We start from the raw sequence: 20,435 nt of genomic DNA on the forward strand, positions 1-20,435 counted from the left end.
CCCCCGAGCTGCGGGATGGTGGCGGCGGGGGGGGACGCGGCGGCGGGGCTGGCGATGGCTCAGAGCGCCGGACCGGGCGCCGTGTAACGGGAGAGGGCCCTGAGCCACGCGGGGCGAAGGCGGCGCGGATCGCGGGCGCAGTGCCGGGTGTTCCCCCGCGCGAGGAGGCCGCGGGAGCCCCTCTGCGACCCCCGCCCCAAATCGCCTCCGAGCGCACCGAGGAACGATGAAAAAAAATAATTCTGCAAAAAGGGTGAGTAGAGAATCGGTTCTTCGCCGGGGCAGGGCGAGGTGAGGGAGGCTCCGGGATGTTGTGGGGAGGGGGGGCTTGTCTCTTCGGGGCCGGTTGTTCGCTTCGCCTCTGCTCCCCCCGCAAAAAGCGCACAGACCCCCGAGATCCAAAGAGACCCAAACCCTGCGCCCGGCCCTTCTCCTGCCCCTGCCCAGCGGCTCTGCTGCCTCCCGCACCCGCCACAGACACTGGGTGATGTAGGCAGGCAGTTTTCATCTTGGAACACAAGGAAACGATAAAATCCGGAGGCACCATCAATCCGCCGCTCTGTGCCGTGCTGTGTGCTGCACCCAGCGATCCGACCATCGCTGCCTATGGAGACGCCTCTGATATAAACCAACCATAGATTTCACCTTTTGGATTAACTGGTCATAAAAAGCTCCGAAATGCAATTTTGACCGCAGTAAAAAGCCCTGCTGGTTTAAATTCCGCCCATCCCCCTCCTGTTCCCCTTTCCACGGGTAAATGCCCGTTGGATGAGGCGATAGAGACACCGGCCTGTCTTATATAACCACGGAGGGAACCCTGCCCGCTCCTCGCAGCGTCCTCCCGATGCTGCCGCTGTCGCTTGGTGTCTGCAGCACAAAGATCCCCGTGGAGTGACCCCGGGGAAGGACTCGGTCCCGGCGTCGGCGAAGAGAGGGGCCGGAGGGAGGGGGAGACAAAAGTTGGGCAAAGAGGGAGGGGGGGGAGAAGAGGAGTGTAAAACCAAGAATAATCCCGTTTTCCCCCATTTTCTTCCCTCTCTCTTTGTGTTAGGGGCACCAGGATGGAAACCAGCAACCTGTGCAGCCGGAGAAGGTCGGCTGGGTGCGGAAATTTTGCGGGAAAGGCATTTTTAGGGAAATCTGGAAAAACCGTTATGTGGTTCTGAAGGGAGATCAGCTTTACATCTCGGAGAAGGAGGTAGGATCGGTTTCAGTTTCCTTTCCCATCCCCCCTTCCTCCCTTTGCATATGAAAAGGAGCAGCCCCGGCCCTTCCCAGCGCCCCTCCAGCGCCAGCCGGGCCGAGGAGGTTCCTCGGGGGCTTCTCTTCTCCCCGGACTGGCGCCGGCGGGGCCCGGCCGAGGTCGGGGTCGGTGTCGGCTCTGAGAGCGATTCCCCCAGACAGCTCTGCTGGGAGACATTTTCCCGGCGAGGAGACACGAAAGGATTCACTTAGCGAGAGTTAAGCCCTCAAACCTCTTTCCGCCGCGGCGACAGCAGTGCCGGCTCCCTTCTGTGCCTGTCCTCCGTCCTTGAGCCCAACACTGCCGTGTTCCCACTTGCTCACTCTTGGAAATAACTCCACTCTCCCTACTGGAATCGAGCCATTTACAGGTCGATCTCTTGTATTTTTCCCCCATGCCAAGAGGAAAACGGGGACATTTCATCCCGGATTGACATCCTGTTGTAACACGTGCCCCCTCCGCTGCCCCTCGTCTCCTTGCTGGGGTTTGGGATTTAACGTGGTGTTGACATTGGAGGTAATCAGATGTGACTGTCAGGCTGAGCCAGCACCTGGCTGTCCTTGCACGGCCCCCCTGTGCTTTTTGTCTCCATAAATCCATGAGAGAGAACTCCCCAGGCCAGAGCCCTTCTCCCTCCTATCCCCTTTGACATCCCAGCGCTGCACTGGGCAGAGTGGTGCCCACAGCAGGCATGGGGGTTGCTCCAAGTCAGGGAACTTGTAAAATCCTGGTCTCTCTGGGTTTCCCCCCTCAGTGGAGGTCATTTCCTAACAGACGGTGGTTGGATGCACGGCTGCCTGGTTTCGCTCTGTCAGGACCTGGAGAGAGGAAGGGACAATTTGATTTAAGGCTGGTTGAGCCATGGACATGGCACAGGCAGAGGACCAGGGCTTGTTACAACAGAGAAATGGCCTAAAAAGTGGACTGAATGTCCAGGTCGTGCTGAGCTGCTTGCTGGCATTCCAGAGCTCACTCAACCTCCTGGCTGCTCCAGAGCTGGAGAGAGAGACAGGAACAGGCAGTAGATGTTGTCTGCAGGAGGGGGGTATGGTGCCTCAGGAATACTCGGGTAAAGAGAGGTGATGAGAAAAGGTTTAGGGACTATGGACAATGCTGGTGGTAGTGAGACGCAAACTCCATGATGGATCTACAGATACATTTACAGATCAGGAAAGTTGGATGGATGGGAGTGGCACAGAGCCAGCGGCACAAATCCCCCATGGCTGTGGCCCTCCCAAATTTCCTAGCAGTAATGCAGAACAACACAGTTGGACTGCTGGGATGGAATTGGGAGTAGGCTGGACTAGTGAGAGCAGGTGTTCAAATAGTAATCAACACAGGCAAGAGGTGCAGGGAAAAGACATCTGTCCATCCCTCCCAAATATGTCCAGGTAGCTACAGCTCGAACCCAGGTGTGCTGGGAGCCCAAGAGAGGCTGGAGGGGCCATGCGGAGTCTGTTCCGAACAAGAAGCTCTTGTGTTTGTGTTTCATACGGGGAAAAACTCACAGCTGGGCCTGAGGCGGCCCCGGGGCTCCACGTGTGTGTGAGAGACCATAAATAACACGCAGCAGCCGCTGCTGAGGCTTTATATGGAAGAATCTGTGGTCGGCAGAGATGTGGTCACAGAGATGACATCTGGTGCTGGTGTGCACTGAGGTGACTCTGTGCTGGTCATGGAGGTGACACGTGCTGCTGGTGTGCACTGAGGTGACTCTGTGCCTGTGGCACAGAGGAATACGCCAGTGTCGGGGTCTGGCATCCTGGGGGTCTCATTGTAGGGAATCCCGAGGGGTTCCTGGGGGGCATCCCAAAACTTCCCGCTCACAGGGTCTCAGAACGGGCGGTGCAGGGTTTGATACCAACTGGAGCATCAGCACTTAGCAAGGCCAGGACCCCTCCCAGGCCCCAGGGAAGGCCCACGTGTGGCTCCAAGCTCTGCTCCCAGAGCACCTGCTGTTTCCTGGCAGCGCCTGTTGCACTCAGCAGCTGTTCCAGAGATGGTTCTGCAGGTGAAGCCACATTCCTGGCCCTCTCCACCATCTTGGAGCAGAAAGGGTTAAATCCCAAGGCTCCTGGAAGCTCCTCTGCTCTGCCATGTGCTCATTAAATGAATTCAAACCAGACATTTATTTACTTGTGCCTGAATTTCTCCATCTGGGAAGCAGGGCAATGAATCCCATCTCCCCAAAGCACGTGGGGAAGGGGAGTTGTCTGTTCCACACCGGGATCCCCCGGGACGGATGTTGGCTAGGGGCAGGTGTTGATGCTGCACGAAGAGACCGTGGAGCAGAACTGCTCAGAGCTGAGCATGGGCTGAGGTCTGGAATGGGGAGATTTCCAAAATTTAGACTAACAAAATCCCATCAATATCCACACTGATTCCTCCTGGGAATCTGTGTGCTTTTCCAGTTGTCTGCCTAGGACCTGGGCTTGCAGGTCAAAGACCAGCCCTGATTATTCAGTTTTGTCAGGAGAATTTGGGAATGCCTGATAGGAGCCTGGGCTTCTCCCTGGCAGAGCCACGTCTGTGAGGAGAGGAAATGTAGTTTTTCAGCCCAGCTGATGTAAAATGCTAACAGGGTGTTTGAGTCCTGCCCTTCGAAAGCCGTGGGACTTGTCTGACACCTCCTGAAATGGGAGCTGGAGGCTCTGGCCATGCTCACTCCGCTCCTCCACGGATGCTGAACTCTGTGAACTCACACCAAAATCCTTCGTTATTCAGCGTTTGGTCATCGGCCAAAACCAGCTCTGTAGAGAAGAGCTGCAGCGGGCTGAGCTCTGCTGAGCACACCACCACCTTCTTAGCTCGCTCTTGCATTCTTTCCCCTCGCTCTCCTCACGACGGTCCCTCCCCCCGGCACATTTCTGGGAATTGTTCCCTGTTCCTGGCCCAGCTTTGTCCCTGCCTGCGCCGGGGAGCAGCGGCCGAGCTGACACAGCTGGGCTCGGCACTTCCTCGCAGGAAGCCGGGGGCCGCCAGCCGGCTCGAACCCAGGCGACGAGGGGGATGAGGAAACGTTTCTCTTGAGCGTTCCCTTGTTTGCCACCAAAGACATCGGCTCAATTAGCACAAGAGCACTCGAGGAGGTGCTGGTCCTCGCCGCTCCTCGGTTCCAGCTCGGCACAGCTGGCGAGGGGCCGGGGGTGTGTTTGCATACTCGGTTCTTTAGTGCTCCATGGGGTGAGTTTGCCCCCTACACAGCACAATGGGATTTTAGGAAGAAATTCCTCCCTGTGAGGATGGTGAGGCCCTGACACGGGCTGCCCAGAGAAGCTGTGGCTGCCCCTGGATCCCTGGAAGTGTCCAAGGCTAGGCTGGATGGGGCTTGGAGCAATCTGGGCTATTGGAAGGCTGTCCCTGCCATGAACAAGATGAGCTTTAAGGTCCCTCCAAAACCATGCCATGATTCAGTGATTCTGGGGAACCTGTGTCTCTGGTAGCCTTGGCAATGACTCTTTGGAGAAGGGACTGAAGCAGCCACATCCTGCCACCATGCACTCATCAGCTCAGGGCAGCGACCTCGCTGTGACAAAGACTGGAAGGTCTCGCTCATGCATGTGCATCCCTGTCCCAGTGGCAGCCTGGCTTCAGACAGATCTGCAGGAAGCTCCGTCCCTTGCTGAGGTAGAGCTGCTCAGCTGGAGGAAGTGAAACTTTGGTTGCAGGCTACAAGGGGAACTGTTTGGCCCAAAACTGCCCGTATTTGGGTATTTGGCTCCACTGAGGGTCCGGAGGTTTCTGGTTACATGCTGAGCCACACTGTGACCTCCCCAGTGTCCCGTGGGTGCCTTGTGATTTTCTGTACCTTCCACATTTCTCCATGTCCCGTTGCAGCAAGGAACTGCTCAAGCAAATCTCCACCAAAAATCCCAGACTGGTGTGACTGAGCACCTGCCCTTCCCCTCCATGCATGGTTTGGCCCCAAAACACAGCCCTGATCTGGGTCCAGGAGGTTTGGAGTCGCTGACGGGGGCCGGGTGTCTCTGGGGCCGACCCGGGCGGGCAGCAGCTGCGGGGGAAGGAGTGCGAGGAGTGCAAGGAATGCAGCTCCTCTCCTTGGATCCGAGCAGCATCAGCAGTGTCAGCCTTGGCACAGGCAGTGACACCCCGAGCTGGGGCAGCTGCCAGGGGTGTGGGGCTCTGTGGTCTCATGGCTGCAGGGAAATGTTCCCTGCTGTAGGGATATGGGGGATGCTTCGGATTCCTTTTCCATGCCTCAGTTTCCCTTCCCTCACCTGGCCACAGGTAGGAGCCAGGCGGAACCACAGGGCAAGGTTGTTTTGTCTGCCTTGAACAACTCGACAGCAATGCCAGCAGGCTGCCAGGGCAGCACCTGCTGGGATTGATTCACCTTAATCCTTCCAATCCCCAGCTCCCTGTAGAGGACAGAGGGCAGGACCCACCTGCTGGTGAGGCTCTGAGATCCCTCAACTCCTAAGCCCTTGGCAGCTGTGGGGAAGGAAAGACCTGCCGGAAACCTCCTAGCTGGGAATGGTTTTGGCAAAATCAACCATCAACCTCCTGCTTCATCCCTTCCTACTGAGAACTGATACCAGAGGCTGCTTCCTCCTGGGCACTGCCTGGGTGCTGGGACACATCCATCCAAATCCTCTTTGGAGAAACCTGGAAGGTTTGATTTGGATGGTCCCTGTCTCACTGAGAACATGGAGGTGACACCTCACAGGTTTGTCACCCACCTGCAATAGATGCAGTGACTGGGATTTTAGCTCTGTTGACCACATGGTCCCAGTGGGTCTGTGGCTCCTCAGGGGCTGGTTTTGTCCTGTTTTCATGGAGAATGGGCTGCACGACTGTTCTCGGCCTCTCCTACCTCCGAGGCTGCTCTGGGCTGTCTCTCATGCCACCACCTCCCTCCTTTTGGCCTCAGCCTCCCACAAAGGACAAAAGAGCTGGCAAGTGCCTCTGGAGTTGACTTTCACCTTCCTTCTCTCCAGTTTCTCTCTGCACACTGGATGCTCTGTTACATCATCATGGGAGGGGGCTCGGCTGGCCATGCCCCCTGTGAGACACCCGCTGTCCTTCCTGTGCCCCCTGGACTTGCTGGGCCACCACAGCCACCTACTCCAGGCTGCTGCTGACCCTCTTCCCCCAGGAATCCCACTGTGGATGTTGCTCATTCCCAGTTTTAAGCATTTTATAACAGATCACACACAGGAGTAGGATCCCCTCAGTGTGTCCAAGGACAGTGTCAGAGCCCAGGCTCGTGTCATTCAGAGGTGTTTAAAGGATGAGCTGCACCTGCAGGGTGTTTGAACTGAAGACACCTGCTCTGTCCTGCAGCCTCCTGTGGATATTCCTGGAGGCAGGAGGTTGAGTCCCAGCTCTGTGAGCTCTGTGGAGGAAGGGGGGGGGGGGCTTGGGAAGCCCCAGTGACCCACATGAGCAAACATCTGGAGCAAGGGCTCTGATCTCAGCCACAGAGCACAGCTGGGGGCTCGGAGGGGATTGGCTTTTCCTGCTGCAAATGAGTCGGGCTGAATTCCGCTGAGATTCTTGGAAAGAGGTGGATTGTAGGATGGGAGTGGGAAGAGATCAAAGCCGATTAGCAGTGTGTAGGGAGGATGTGCAGTCAGACAGTCTCTGTTCTCACACCCAGACACAGGGGATGTGTCACAAGCAGGATGGCCGTGCCAATGATCCTGGGGACACACTCGGGACCACAAGGACAAAGGACAGAGGGGAGCTGCAGTCATCAGGCAGGGCCAGATGGTCAGTTTATCCATGTCCCTGGTTAGGAAGCTGGTTTAGTCACCCTCTTTGATTAAATTCTATGGAAGAATCATGGGGAGTTCCTTCAGTGCTTCCCAAAACTGTGGAGGAAATGCATGAAATGGGGTGGAGTCCTTTCAGGAAATCCAAGGGCTCAGACCTCACCACCATCTGCCTTCCCAGCACCCGAGTTACACACCCTCCAATCCAGCCTGGAATGACTGGCTGGAGTCAGATTAAGCAGATGGATGTGGATTTGAGCCTGCTGCAGTGTCTGTAATGGACATGCAAACCCGAGCTGTCTCCCACCCCAGTTTCTTACTTCCTTGTGTTTACCATGGAAGAGCAGAGCTTCCCTGCTGTAGGACTGAACTTGAGGATGGTGCAATGAAGAGAAAGGGTACAGAGAGCTTTGCCATCTCCCCTTTGCTCCAAGTGTCCCCCCGAGGGACGGCACTGTCAGGTCAGGGGTCAGCATCCAGAGCCCTGTGTGCCCCCAGATCCCTGCCTGTCCCCCCCGTGCAGCTGCAGCCTCAGTGGCCCTGTGCAAGCTCCATCTTTAATTTGAGCCTCTGTGACACTGATCCATCGCCATGTACCTGTCACACTGTGGCAGTGCAGAGTGTTGGGAAACAGACCTGGAAAATGGGAGATCTTGTAAAGTGGTCACTCAAAGGCTCTCTAAAGGACACTGAGAGCCTCGTGACAGCCTGGCAGCCCCTGCCCTGGGTGGTGGGTTCTGCCCACAGCCCCCTTCCAGGGCTGGGGCTCAGCGTCGTGTCCACCCTCTGGGACCGGCCGTGCTTCCCCCAGAGCCAGCTGCCAGCACAGGGTAAAAATAGGAAGTGCTAATCCTTATCCCTCCAGCTCCTGTTCTGCTGTCTGCAGAGAATAATTGTCCCTTTGAACCAGAGATGAGAATCCACCTTCTCCAGCACCTCCCACGTCCACACCAGTCCCCTCCTGACACACAGGGCCCTCTCCTTGTGGCTGGAGTAAATCCTGCACGTTTTGAGGGTCCAGAAGCAGGAATGCTGGGTCTGATCACACCTGCGTGGCCGTTCAGCCTGCACCCAGTAACTCTGGGGGTAGAAGAGGCAGGAATTAACCTGGCAAAGTGTGATTTTCTTGCTATCCTTCTGAATATGCCCCATCATTCCAGAAGAGACAAGTCAAAACCCTCATGTTGAAATCCTGCTGGCTGGAGCAGCAGAGCCTCTGTCTGACATCTGCAAAGCTCTAATTTTCTTGCTGTTTTGCAGGTAAAAGATGAAAAAAACATACAGGAAATGTTTGACCTGAGTGACTACGAGAAATGTGAAGAGCTCAGGAAGTCCAAAAGTAGAAGCAAAAAGAACCACAGCAAATTTACCCTCGCCCACTCCAGGGAGCCTGGAAACATGGTATGTGGGGCTTGCCCAGATGCAGCCAGCCCAAGAGCCACTGGCTCCAGGGGTGGGCAGGGATGTGGATGGTCCTGGGGAATGCAGGGAAGGGAGGGATGTACATGGTCCTGGGGTTTGCTGTGTGGGGCAGACAGGGTTGGAGGCTCAGCTCTGCTTTGCCTTTTCTGTAGAGGCTGCAGGCCTCACACTGGCCAGGGCCCGTCTCTGTGTGAGTTCCGGCACTGACCTGAATTCCCTCTTTTGTAGGCACCAAATCTGATCTTCCTGGCTGTGAGTCCGGAAGAGAAAGAGTCCTGGATTAACGCCCTCAACTCTGCAATCACACGTGCTAAAAACCGGATCTTGGACGAGGTGAGCGGGATTCAGGCTTGGCCCTGGCTCCCCTGCCTCAGCCTGGGTGAAGGTTTGAGACTGCTGGGAACAGCCCTGTCTTGGCGACACATCCACACAAAGTGTCTCTAGCAGAGCTCCTCCCAGTTCTCAAGGGGAGTGTGCAAATCCCCGTTACACAAAGCAGCTTCTGCCAGGAAAAATAACAGAGCAGCTCCAGTTCAACCTCCTCCTGGGGACACAGGGTGTACTCAGAACACCAGGTGGGCTGGCAGAGGCAGGTCAGGGTGAGCATTCCCGCATAGTTTCCTCCAGTGTGAAGGAGAACCTGCCTGGAGCAGGCTGTGCCCTCGCTCCAGGGCTGACTCTCACATTAATGTTTCATGGCAACCCTTCCTCAGCTCAGACCTGTCTCAGATCTCCCATTCGCACTCAGCTTCCCACAGAGCCGTGGCACTGCCAGGAGGCTCTTTCCTCTCCTGGATGGCAGCACAAAGCCTGTAATGAAGGAAAACCAAGGTCAGACCATGGGAGAGGCTTTAGAACAGGAAGCAGCATGGCAAACACCAGCAGACATAGCTTCCAGGAAAGTCTGTCACGGGAATCTTTGCAAACAGGTTCGGTTGTCAGCAATGACTTGAGCAGATCTGATCCCATCACGGCACAGAGGGGAGAGACCAGGGGAACACTGGGCTGCTTCTGAGGCTGGATTCCTACACCCCATTCCCTGCCAGCCTCCTCCTGATTACAGCTCCAGGAGCTGGGAATGGCTCGTGTTCTGTGCTCACAGCCGGTGTCACCCTGCAGGTCACCGTGGAAGAGGACAGTTTCCTTGCCCACCCGACGCGCGACAGAGCCAAGATCCAGCACTCCCGGCGCCCTCCCACGCGGGGTCACCTCATGGCTGTGGTAGGTACAACCAAGCCCAGATACCTCCTCGGGTGAAATTCCTTTGGAAGTGCTCCATTTGTAAGTAAAGTGCAGGGAGAGCCGGTGCTGGAGCGCCATCCTGAACTGAGAGTTGCCATAAGGACAGCTTGGGGTCATCAGCTCTTGTCCTCTGTTCTCCTGGACCATTCCACTGTACAAACCTTCTGGCAAAGTCCCAGTTTGCCATCACTGACACCTGCTCCTTCAGTTTCCCGCTGGGAACAGCCAGGGAGCTGCTCGTGGGTGAGCAGGGAGGGCTCAGCCACGGTGCTTTGGGTCTGTGGATCTGCAGCTCAGCCAGACCCCCCACACCCAGGCTCTGTCACTGGGTGAGGGAGCATTCCCGCTCCCCCTCTGTAGTGTGTATCCGCAGTGTAGAGACCCTTGGAGGCACGTGCAGCTGTTCTGGTGCCAACGCAGCTCTGCTTTCTGCTCCTCCAGGCATCTACCTCAACCTCTGACGGAATGCTGACCCTCGACCTGATCCAGGAGGAAGACGCCTCTCCGGAGGATCACGGCACCTGCGAGGAGAGTTTCCGGGTGGATCTGGACAAGTCCGTGGCACACCTCACTGCTGGGCGGCGCCGCTCGGACTCGGACAACACCAAGTCATCGGAGAAAGGGCGGACAGGGAGCCTCCCGCGGCAGGAGGTGACCTCGTGGGACAGAGCTGGGCAGCGCAATGACTCCTTTGACAAAGGGACCATGTACACACCGCAGGTCCCCAAAAAGCTCTCACACTCAGAAAAGAATAAATGTGCCTCCATGGAAGAAATCCTGTCCCGACGGGACTCTTCCACGCACCGGGCGGTGCTGAGGAAGGGGCTGGAGGCTCAGTTTGCCTCGGCAGAGCCGGAGCAGCTGTCACGGATACAGGAACTGGTTGCACTGAAACTGGAAAAAACTCAGGAACTGCTGACAGAGGTGAAGGGCTACGGGGAAGGCAAGAGAAAGACCAAGGACTCCAACACCAGCACCAGCATCACCACCACCTCTTCTTCCTCATCATCTTCCAAGTCGGACTCTGAAAGGATCCTGCAGGAATCTGAGAGGCTGCTGGGGGAGGCTTCCTCCACCTGGAGCCAAGCCAAGAGGGTGCTGCAGGAGATCAAAGAGCTGAGGGACCTGTACAAACAGTTTGAGCTGCAGCAGTCAGACTCGAAGCCCAAACAGAGCTCACAGTCGCAGTTTAGGAAGAGCATGATGTGAAGGCAAGCCTTGGGATGGGAGGGAGGGACTGGGGAGGGTGGCCATCTGGTCTTCTTTTTTAATTATTATTATTATTTACAGTGTTCAAAAGAGTGAAAAGGTGCCTGTTCTCACCCAAATTTGCTTCTCAAAGCTTGGACCCTTCCTGTCCTCCATCGCATCCCTGATGAATCAACCCAGTGTTCCAATAAATCAGTTGCAGTTTACACCTCCTTTGTAAGAGCTCCCTTTGCACCGCAGGCCGCAGCTCCTGTCATGCTCCAAGGACAGGAGCGAGCACTGGTTCCCAGGAACTGCCCATGTCTGCCCGGAGCATCCCATGGGGCGGAGCTGGATGAGCCCTGGCATTGCTGCTCTCATGTCTGGGCTGCGTCCCAGACTACATCTCCTTCACCAGGACACTTGCCCTGTTCCCTCACCATCCTCTCAGAAATAAATGACATTAAAAAGTCAAAGAAGGTGTCCATCCCCACCACTGCCTGGAAGTCCCCATTGTCCAGGAACTCTCCTGAAGATGTGGGAAGTCCAGGCTGGTCTCCAGCATTACAAAGGCCATCGAGGCATTTGCTGAGCGCTGCTTGCAGTCCTGGCACAGTCCCCTAAAGAACTTGGGGCTGGCAGCTGTTATTTTGGGGTCCAGACAGAGCTCTCCGGAAGGGCAGCAGTGACGCAATCCATAACCACCCTGATGCTGTCGGGCCGTGAAAGCTTCACAGACCCCCTTGGTCCCGAGCAGTGGGAGGTAGCAGCGATGTGTCTTCCCTTCTGTGCAACCAGAGGATCAAAGCCTTGGATTTGACAGCCCACATAGGCAGCTGGGGGGGTTGGGCTTTTTCCTTCTCATTTCTCTTCTTTTTTACCTTTTCTTTGAGCTGAAAAATCGGGGTATGTGCAGGAGCCGGACACCACGAGCCAACGGCAGTTTTGGTAGGTTTGCCTTGCTCACTCAGGTGTCACAGACAGCAGCAGGCTCTGCTTGGGCTGCCCAAGATCTGAATCAGCCCCACTGCAACGAAAGCTGAGCCTGGAGCAGAGCTCAGATCGTCAGCTCACGGGCTGGCTCAGCTTTCACACCCACGAGCAGGACGTGGCTGTGTCTCACAAGTTCACTCGTGGTAACACCCAACTGTTCCTTGTTTTTTAAAAGGAAACCTAATTCCCTTACCTACATGGCAAATAGTCCATGAAAATATTAAATCCACAGAGTTACTTCCTGATCATGGTTGGTGTTTTCTATTTCCTTTCCTGGCTGCGATGACAGGATTTTTTTAAATTAAAGAAAAAATAAAACCAAACCTTAAACCTTTCTCAATGAGTTTGGCTTAACCAGACTCCGGTGATGTTTCCAGGGATAACTTTCAGTGCCTTTCCATGTTGATGAACTGGATTGCTCCACAAAATTTTTTGCAAAGAACCACTGAACCTCACTTGTGACCTCCTGCATCCCAGGTAGTGCCAGCAAGGTGCTGTATTTGTGACTCCCACCCCAGCAACTCTCCTTGGATTTTGGAATGCTCATTGCCATGCTGCTCCAAGTGGAGGCCTCTGAAAGAGCCACCACACACTCCAGGAAGGGCTGAAAGGTCACCACGAGCAGCTGCTGGTGCAGCCACCCCTGGCACACCTGAGCAGCCCTACCCTGCTCTTCAGGGAGGCCCTGAAGCTCCTAAGGGCTGTTTTGGAGGTCTTGTCTCTCTCCTCACCCCTCACAGCTTTTCCCCCCCTGTTTCTCTGCCGCCTCCCGCCGGCCCCCTGCCTGGCCCCCTGCCCTTGGTGGCATTCCCAAAGCCTCTGGCATGGTGCAGGGAGCCCTATGGAACTTCAAAGCCAAGGGCAGCACAGACGTGGCTTTGTGTGTCGCCCCCCAGTCAGTGGGTCTATCCATGCGGGAATAACGCTGCACAAAGGGGCTGTGCTCGCCCAGCAGTGGAGCAGCCATCTGCCATTCCCAGAAAGGGCCAGTATTGTCCAGTGTGGCAATTATGTTGGCTCTGGAGACAAAACGCTGGATCATTACAGGAGTACAGAGCGCCCTGGCTGGGTGGTGCACAGCAGAGAAGTCTGAAGCCCAGTAACGGCCAAGAAGTCTGGGTTCTGCCCAACTGTGCCTTGAAAACCTGTACAGAGCAGGGAAAAGGGGGCTGGGAAGGGGATTTCCCATTACACTACAGGGAGACGGGATTGGGACTGGATTCTTAAGATGTAGGCAAAGCGTCTCCTATAAAAATAGCTGCAATTTGCTCAACACATGCTGAGGAGCGGGCGAGCGTGTGCTGTGCTCGTCAGCTGGCACTCGGCTCCAGTGCCTGCACTCCCTGCCTGCTTCCCAGCACAGCCAATCCCCGGAATGCTCCTGCTCCCAGCCAAATAAGGACCGCGGGGCGAGGAACCCCGGCTGCATGCGGCACACAGGAGCCCACCCACCCTCCCAGCCAAAGCGCCTTTTTTTGGTTATTTTCTCCCTCTCCGCCTCAAAAGCTTTAAGCAAACCCCCTCTGCCCTCCCTCCCTCCCTCCCTCCTCTGCCTTTCTAAGGGAATAACAGAGAGACACCTTAGGATGGAATTCTTGGGAAGAAATTCCTCCCCTGTGAGGGTGGTGAGGCCCTGGCATGGGCTGCCCAGAGAAGCTGTGGCTGCCCCTGGATCCCTGGAAGTGTCAAAGGCTAGGTTGGATGGGGCTTGGAGCAGCCTGGGATAGTGGAAGTTGTCCCTGCGCATGGCAGGGGCATGGAACTGGATGAGATTTAAGGTCCCTCCGAAGACCCAAACCACTGCATGATTCCACGGCTCTATGAAACATTGGCACCCAACAGCCTGGGAAGAGCAGGCTGAAAACCCAACAAGCCCCCACAAGCCACAGGGGCTGTGCTCAGATGGAGCTGACCCCACCCCACACAGTTCCTGCCCGGGGAGCACGTTTTGGGGTGCAGCCCCACAGATCCGCCCCATGCAACACACGGCCACCCTAAGTTTCACCCACTGCAGATCTGGGACAGAGGGAGCAGCTGCAGTGTCTCCGCAGCGCTGAGAGGCCGCTGGAAAGCAGGAGGTACCGATTAAGAGGCTTTTGGTGGCTTTAAATAGAATTTACACTTGGAGGCAACTTTCACGCTGCTGACGGGCAGCAAAACTCGGGTGTAAAGCAGAAACGGGTTCAGGTTGTTCCAGTAGCAGTGGGCTATTCTGCAGGCTGGAATTATACCTAACAAAGCAGTTCACAGGAATTAAATTGTGGCGGATAAAGTCCGATTTCTCTGGCAGTTTCCATCCTTGGAAAAAGCCCCTAACCTCCCGAGTGGAGTAGGAACGCCAGTGACTCATGGCAGAGGGTTCTCAGGCTGAGGAGGGGGTGGATAAATAAAATTTTCCAACACAGCCAATGGCTCCTGCTGTGCAGAAGGATTTCTTGGAGCTACTGATGGAGAAAACTGCAAAAATTGTTGCTTTTTTATTTTTCTCCAATAAGACAAATGCCTTAAAAAGAGAGAGTGGGATTTGTGTCCAGAGGTGGAAGGTGGGAAGCTATAGACCTTCCAATACCCCAACTGAATAATATGTTCAGCATACCCTTAGAATAAATTCCATGGGATCCCAAGACACTCCAATGTGTTATCAGAGCTGAGGGCATTCTTTCCTGGACACCTGTGCCAGCAGCTGTAGGTGAACACCCGGCGCTCCAGCAATGCCGCTTGCTCACACGACCCTGTCCCTCCTCAGCTTCTCCCCCCATGGGACAATCAGTTTGGACTTTTGAAATAAAATAGAAAGCGTGGTTCTCCCTACCTCGGAGTGCTGGAGGATTGAATCTTCTTCCAAGTCCCTAGAGAGGAAGAGACATAAAATAGTTTGACCCACATTCACAAGAATAATTATTGACTTAACAAGTTCCAACTGGGTTTTCAAATTAAAGCTAAGCAAGAACAGACCCACTTCCCTAAAAAAGAGAGAAAAGGGAAAAATTCAGTGGTTTTGTATGCCAGATACACCTGTGTGCAAATGTATCCCTGGAATATGCACATGTGGAGATTTGTCTGTGCTCCCTCTCGTTAAGAAGGAATTCTTTGGTGAGATACACAGTACGGTGCCTTGGATTTCTTTTCCCTAAATCCAATTTGAGCTGTTGGGGAGTTCCTCATCAGGCTCAGATATTCCCACACTCCCCTCCCTGAGTGGCCAGAGGGACTGGTTCAACACTAGGGATGTTTGACATGACACCCGGTAAAGTGACACCACGGAAAAGGCGAAAGGTGCAGCTGTAGTTGTACCTTTTGGAAGTGTTTCCTGAGCCTGGCCCAGGAATGGCAAATCTCCTCTGCTTTCAGACACTGCTGTTTTGTTTGAGTCTACAGAATGTCTTGGGGGACTGAAAACTACAGTGACTCTTCCACTTCCTTAATTTGTAATGTGTTTTAACAACTTGTTGCTCTGTTTTGACTCGGATCATCCCGGCTCAGAGGCAAGGCAGGATTTTTAAATCTTTTTAACATTTGGGAATGTCTGGGAGAGGCCAGACGAGCCAGAGTTCACAGTGTGGAGCTCAGCCCTCTCCTAACAGCAGTGGCTTGGGAGTTCTGCACTGAAATGGTATTTCAGAAATATTATTGGATTTCTCCTTCCAAACCCCTGCCCTGGGGCCGACAGAACGGGGCCTGTGGTTGGAATAAAGAGCCCATACATGTAGGACAGGAGGACAGAGGGAACCATTCAGAGCTGAAGGAATCTGTGGCTCACAGGCTGATGCTGGGCAGTAGGCAAAGGTCTGGCATCGACTGGAATGAGCTGGTGGAGATGTGGACATCATTATTTAAAGGACTCTCAACAAATAGGCTGAGTCATTAATGGCTTTAAACTGAAAGAGAGGAGGTTTAGATGGGATTTTGGGAAGGAATTCTTCCCTGTGAGGGTGGTGAGGCCTTGGCACAGGCTGCCCAGAGAAGCTGTGGCTGCCCCTGGATCCCTGGAAGTGTCCAAGGCCAGGCTGGACGGGGCTTGGAGCAGTCTGGGATAGTGGAAGTTGTCCCTGCCCATGGCAGGGGCATGGAACAGGATGACGAAGAGCTGAGAGCAAGGGATCAATCTGAGTGCACCCAAACTGCCCCTGGCACTGCCCAGGGCTCTCCTTCACTCTGTTAGTGCAAGCTGCCTGCAGGCCAGCACTAGCCCAGCTCCACTCGCCGGGTGCTACTGTGGTCTGTGCTGCACCATAAGACACTCCCTGGGTTTCTCCAGAGCAGCCTCCCCTCCATGCAGCCCAGTGTTTCTCCTCCCAGCCCACTTGCTGCTATATATAATCTGAGCACTGTCTACCTTTCTGCAGACCGAGCTGGGAGTCGTGCTTCCCAGAAATCGTGAGGTGGCATTCAGAATTTCAGGCTGGAAAAGCCTGCTCGGAATGCCTGCTCCGGGCTGTTGGCTCTCTTGTCCTTTATAGGTCACAGGGTCACTCGGTTTAGGTCTGCTGGCAGGACACAAACTGGTAAAGTTCAATAAATGAGAGGCCTGGCTCATACTGGCTCATAAAAATAACATTTGGCCTCTGTATGTCAAATAGATCCTTTGGAAAATCAGTTTCTCTCTCCTTGCTCAAGTCAGATATTTGCCTGATGCCATCTGCTCCCTCCTGCCTTCCAGGGAAGAGTTCACCCACCAGCTCATCAATGAGAGCAAAATCACAGACAAATCTGGCTAAATTCTCATTTCTTCATGGGCACAGCTCATCCTTCCCATGACCTGAGTTTGTGCTGCTGCAGCGTTCCTCAGGCAGCTCGTGACCTCAGTTATTCCTCAGTTCTCAAAACATCACTGCCTGTATTTTCATATGTCTAAAAACCAACTTCCCTTTTTACAGTGCCACTGAAACAGTTTTCTGTCATTTTCTTACTGCTCAGCAGTTTGGGAATGTTTCATTACACAGAAAGTTATCTCAGGGGCTCAGGCCCCAGGATTTGGGCATTCCTGAGTTATGGAATAACAGGATCAGAGTATGACAATGAATCCAGAGCCTGTGAGGCAGGGAAGAATGGGGCCGGTTGTTCAAATGCTGCCTCTGCCAGGTCCTCGGGGAATGATTGGGGATGAATCACCCTGTTCTGTGTGCCCTTACCCCATGCCAAGGGTAAGTATGAGATCGCTGCGCTCAAAATAGGAAGAAGCTGCTCCTCCCTTGTGATTCCTGGCAGGTGAGCTGCACCTTCCTATGTCAGGGACAGGATTCCTGCGGGAAGGAAGCTGATGCCACGGGGCAGGAGGCATGTTTTCGATTAACTGATGGTGCAAGTGGCAGTGAAGGAAGTATTGCCTGGTACAAAACATTCCCTAAGATCTTCCCACTTCCTTTAAAGGGAAAATACAAACCAGAGGTGCCAATTTAGCTCCAGAGGGGAGAAGGGAGACTCCAAGTGGGAACAGACCAGGTGCTCAGTACCGGGTAGAGCAGTGAGGGTGCCAGGGAGGAGGGAGCAGGGTAAGGAGGATTGTGAACATATTTACAGCCATCTGGCACCCTGAATTATCCAAACAAGGAGGCTGCTGGAGCACTCGCTGAAACACAGAGGGAGAGGGAAGGAAGGAGTTTGTTTGGGCAGAGGGTCCTGAGGGCTTCATGCTTTCAATGTGTGCTTTCTGGAAATGTTTTATATCACCTATAAAATTATTCATGTTACTGAAGATGTAGGGAAATGAAACCAGAAGGAAATGGAAGGGCTACTCCTTCTGGAGTTTTTCCTTCCAGATTTCTAGAAATCAAGTCATAGGAAAGAAAGGATATCTTGGGAAATCCTGGTTTCTCGGGAGGCAGCAACAGGGATCAGAAATAAATCAGGAAAGTCTGTCATCACCAAGCTTCCATGCTACACAATTGTGCAAAGCATAAACCCACCAAGTTCAGTCAATTCCAACCACTGATTTCCTGCATTTTATGCCTTTGATTTCTTCCTGTGCTTAACAAAATTCTTTTCACTCTTCTACCTACTTGCTCTTGATAATCCTAGTGCACCACAACTTCTGCAGAGCATTCCATGCCTCCCAGAATGCACCGTCATTATCTTTTGGTGCTGCATTTCTCATTTTAAACACATTTGCTCCGTTTGACTAAGTTCTGGGGTGTTGCGACACAGGGGTGTTGGGTTTTCCTCCTGTTTCTTTCACAGTTCCTGCCAACAAGTTCACCTTCCCTTTTTTTTTGGTCATTTATGGAATGTGGACAGAAATGCAGAGCTGCAGTGTTTCCCTGGCCAAGAGCCCCTTCCGACTCGGGATATTCTTGGATTCTCTGCCGCATTTTCGTCCTTGAATTACTGCAGCTAATGAGTCCAGAACCTTCCGAAAGGTGCCATTTTAAGGAGTCACTCGGACTCTTCACGGGTGGAAGGCAGCTCAGAGACAGCCGGGCTCTGCCTCCGCCTCGCCAAAGCCGGCGCCCGTCGCTGGTCGCGCTGTGCCCTCTAGTGCTCGTTCTCCCGATCCAGGGCTTCCGCAGCCCGAGTTCACCGGCAGGACCGGGAATGCGTTCTTACGGAATAGCCATGGGGAGCTTTCCATGGAACCGCAATTGTTGAACTGTTTCCCTTCCCTGTTCCGCCCGTGGCACAGGAGGAATCCCACGGGCTCTGCAGCAGCCCGGTTCCCCGTGCAGTGCACGCACGGATTGACAGGAAAATACATCCAAGAGCAGCAAACCTGAGTGCCGCCCGTTCCCACCCCAGCCAGGCAGCCCTAACTTTGGTCCAGACCTGTTTGATTCCCAATGGAAACACATTTTCCACACCATTAGAAATCCAGGTGTGTTGGAGAGAGGAAAGAGAGTGATTTGGGAAGTTTACTAAAGCACTTCAAAAAACTTGGATGGAGATGCACATGAGAATTCCCAAATTTAACCAGTTTGTCTCTGCAGGCATTTGGTTATTCCCATCTTCTCCGGGATTCCTCTCTTTGTTCTAGGGAATACTTTTTGCTTTTCAGTGATGATCTGGGAGTCTTCTTTGTAGTGAGAATGCTTAACATTCATGTAGAAATTCTGCAGCAATTGAAGCCTCCAGTGATCCAGAACCTCAGAGCAGAGAGAGGTTAATATTCTTCCTCCTTCTGTCCCTCCTGTTGCTTGCAGACGAATGGTCTGTGCAGGGATGTGAGTGAGGAGGAACTCTGGATGATGGTGGGAAATAAAGGGCTCTCTCAGGAAAAACCTCGTTAATTTGTGTAATATGTTAATGTAAAAGATTTCACCAACAAGCAGCCTTCCCCCCCCCCCCAGCGCTACACGACTGAGATGGAAATACCCCTCAGCAGATCATCAGAGAAAACACTCTCATCTCCACAAGCCTGTGCTTCAAAGCACACCCCAAACACAGAATTTAACACCAGAAGCTTTTGGAGCCGCACAACTGTAGCGGGAGTACGGGGTGGGTGTGCACAGGAGGTGTGAGCATAGCCAGTATTTGGCATTAAAAAGTCAGCACTCAATTACATTTTTAAATACACTTATGACTTGCACAAAAGAGGGCAAGACTTGAATTCCCAAGGTTGATCCTACAGCTTTTGGTGTGGATCCTCCAACAGTGATGCTGATGAAAGAAGAGATTGAAGACATTCTTGGTTTCCAGGAACACAAATTACCCAAGTCATTCCAGCTGGGTTTTGCTGTGACATGGGAGCTCACTCAAAACACACAGAGTGTAGAAGAAACACCACAGCACACTTTAAAGCAGAATAATTATGAGTCATCCTGGTGATAAAGCTCAGAGACACAGATGTGATTCTGAAATGAGTTCAGAAAGGCACTTGCTGCAGAGACACCTTAGTTTCAAAACGCCATTAGCCAGGAGCTCCCTTCCAGCCTCAGATTCCTAATTAAACATGATTCCTGCATGTCCTCAGCATTCCCAGGGACAAGGATGTGACCAAGCCCCTCACAAACAGCCAGAAGATACCAGTGCTTCGCTGAGGCCATGCTGAGGAGTTACGACTGGCTGCTCCTCAGCCATCACGAGATTATTTTATTTGAATTAACTCTACTCTAGAAGGAAATGCCCCTCAAACACCCTGTGTGAACATGTTTCATTCACACAGGAGAGACCAGCTCCTTTTCCAACATGAACCCACACTCTGGGGTCATTTTTTTCCTTGAACAGAATCCTTTTCTCAGTGCCAAGAGTTCCCAGCTTTACTGTGTCCTGTGGGTTTCTGCTGGTTTGCTGTTGTGGCTGAACATTTACTTTTGGATTCTCCCTCATTTGTGCCAATTAAATTAGAAGCAGGAGGAAAGACTTTCCTTGGCTATTTTTGGGGCTCTTTTTTTTTTTTTTTTTTTTTTTTTTTAATGAGACACACTCAAAGCAGAAACCGAGCATATTATGAAGGATACCGTGAACTGTAATTTTAAAGTTTAAAACCAGAAGAGTGTTCCCCAGGAGACCAAACTCTAACTCCAGTGAGAAACCTCCCAACAGTGGTAGCAACACGAATTTCCCAGCCCCAGGCTCTGCAGAGGGACATTTTCCATGTCCTGCTTCAAGCAGCTGCTGACCCTGACTCCTTCTGTCCTATCCCATGCATTTTGGTACCCCGGGGGAGCCGCATTCCTGAC

The 20,435-nt window shown here is 53.4% G+C and overlaps 1 protein-coding gene across 2 annotated transcripts; it reads left to right on the plus strand.

The window, feature by feature from the left end:
* Nucleotides 1-12,127, plus strand: PLEKHO1 (pleckstrin homology domain containing O1). Of its 2 annotated transcripts, XM_068995451.1 has the most exons (7): nt 1-253; nt 1,052-1,198; nt 8,239-8,379; nt 8,629-8,733; nt 9,520-9,621; nt 10,084-10,853; nt 10,933-12,127. In XM_068995451.1, exons 1-6 carry the CDS (start codon nt 227-229, stop codon nt 10,849-10,851), a joined length of 1,290 nt encoding a protein of 429 aa, XP_068851552.1. In that variant the 5' UTR covers nt 1-226; the 3' UTR covers nt 10,852-10,853; nt 10,933-12,127. The 2 variants fall into 2 exon arrangements, with proteins under 2 accessions (XP_068851552.1, XP_068851551.1); XM_068995450.1 differs by having other exon boundaries at nt 10,084-12,127.
* Nucleotides 12,128-20,435: the final 8,308 nt, after the last annotated feature.

This window comes from Aphelocoma coerulescens, chromosome 25 (genome assembly GCF_041296385.1).
Source record: "Aphelocoma coerulescens isolate FSJ_1873_10779 chromosome 25, UR_Acoe_1.0, whole genome shotgun sequence".
Classification (NCBI taxonomy): domain Eukaryota; kingdom Metazoa; phylum Chordata; class Aves; order Passeriformes; family Corvidae; genus Aphelocoma; species Aphelocoma coerulescens.

Excerpts from the sequence above, each read along its gene's own strand:
- PLEKHO1 (XM_068995450.1), top strand. The coding sequence starts at position 227 with ATGAAAAAAAATAATTCTGCAAAAAGG. Across the intron at positions 254-1,051 it reads AAAATAATTCTGCAAAAAGG|GGGCACCAGGATGGAAACCA; the intron begins GTGAGTAGAGAA and ends TCTTTGTGTTAG. Across the intron at positions 8,380-8,628 it reads CCAGGGAGCCTGGAAACATG|GCACCAAATCTGATCTTCCT; the intron begins GTATGTGGGGCT and ends CCTCTTTTGTAG.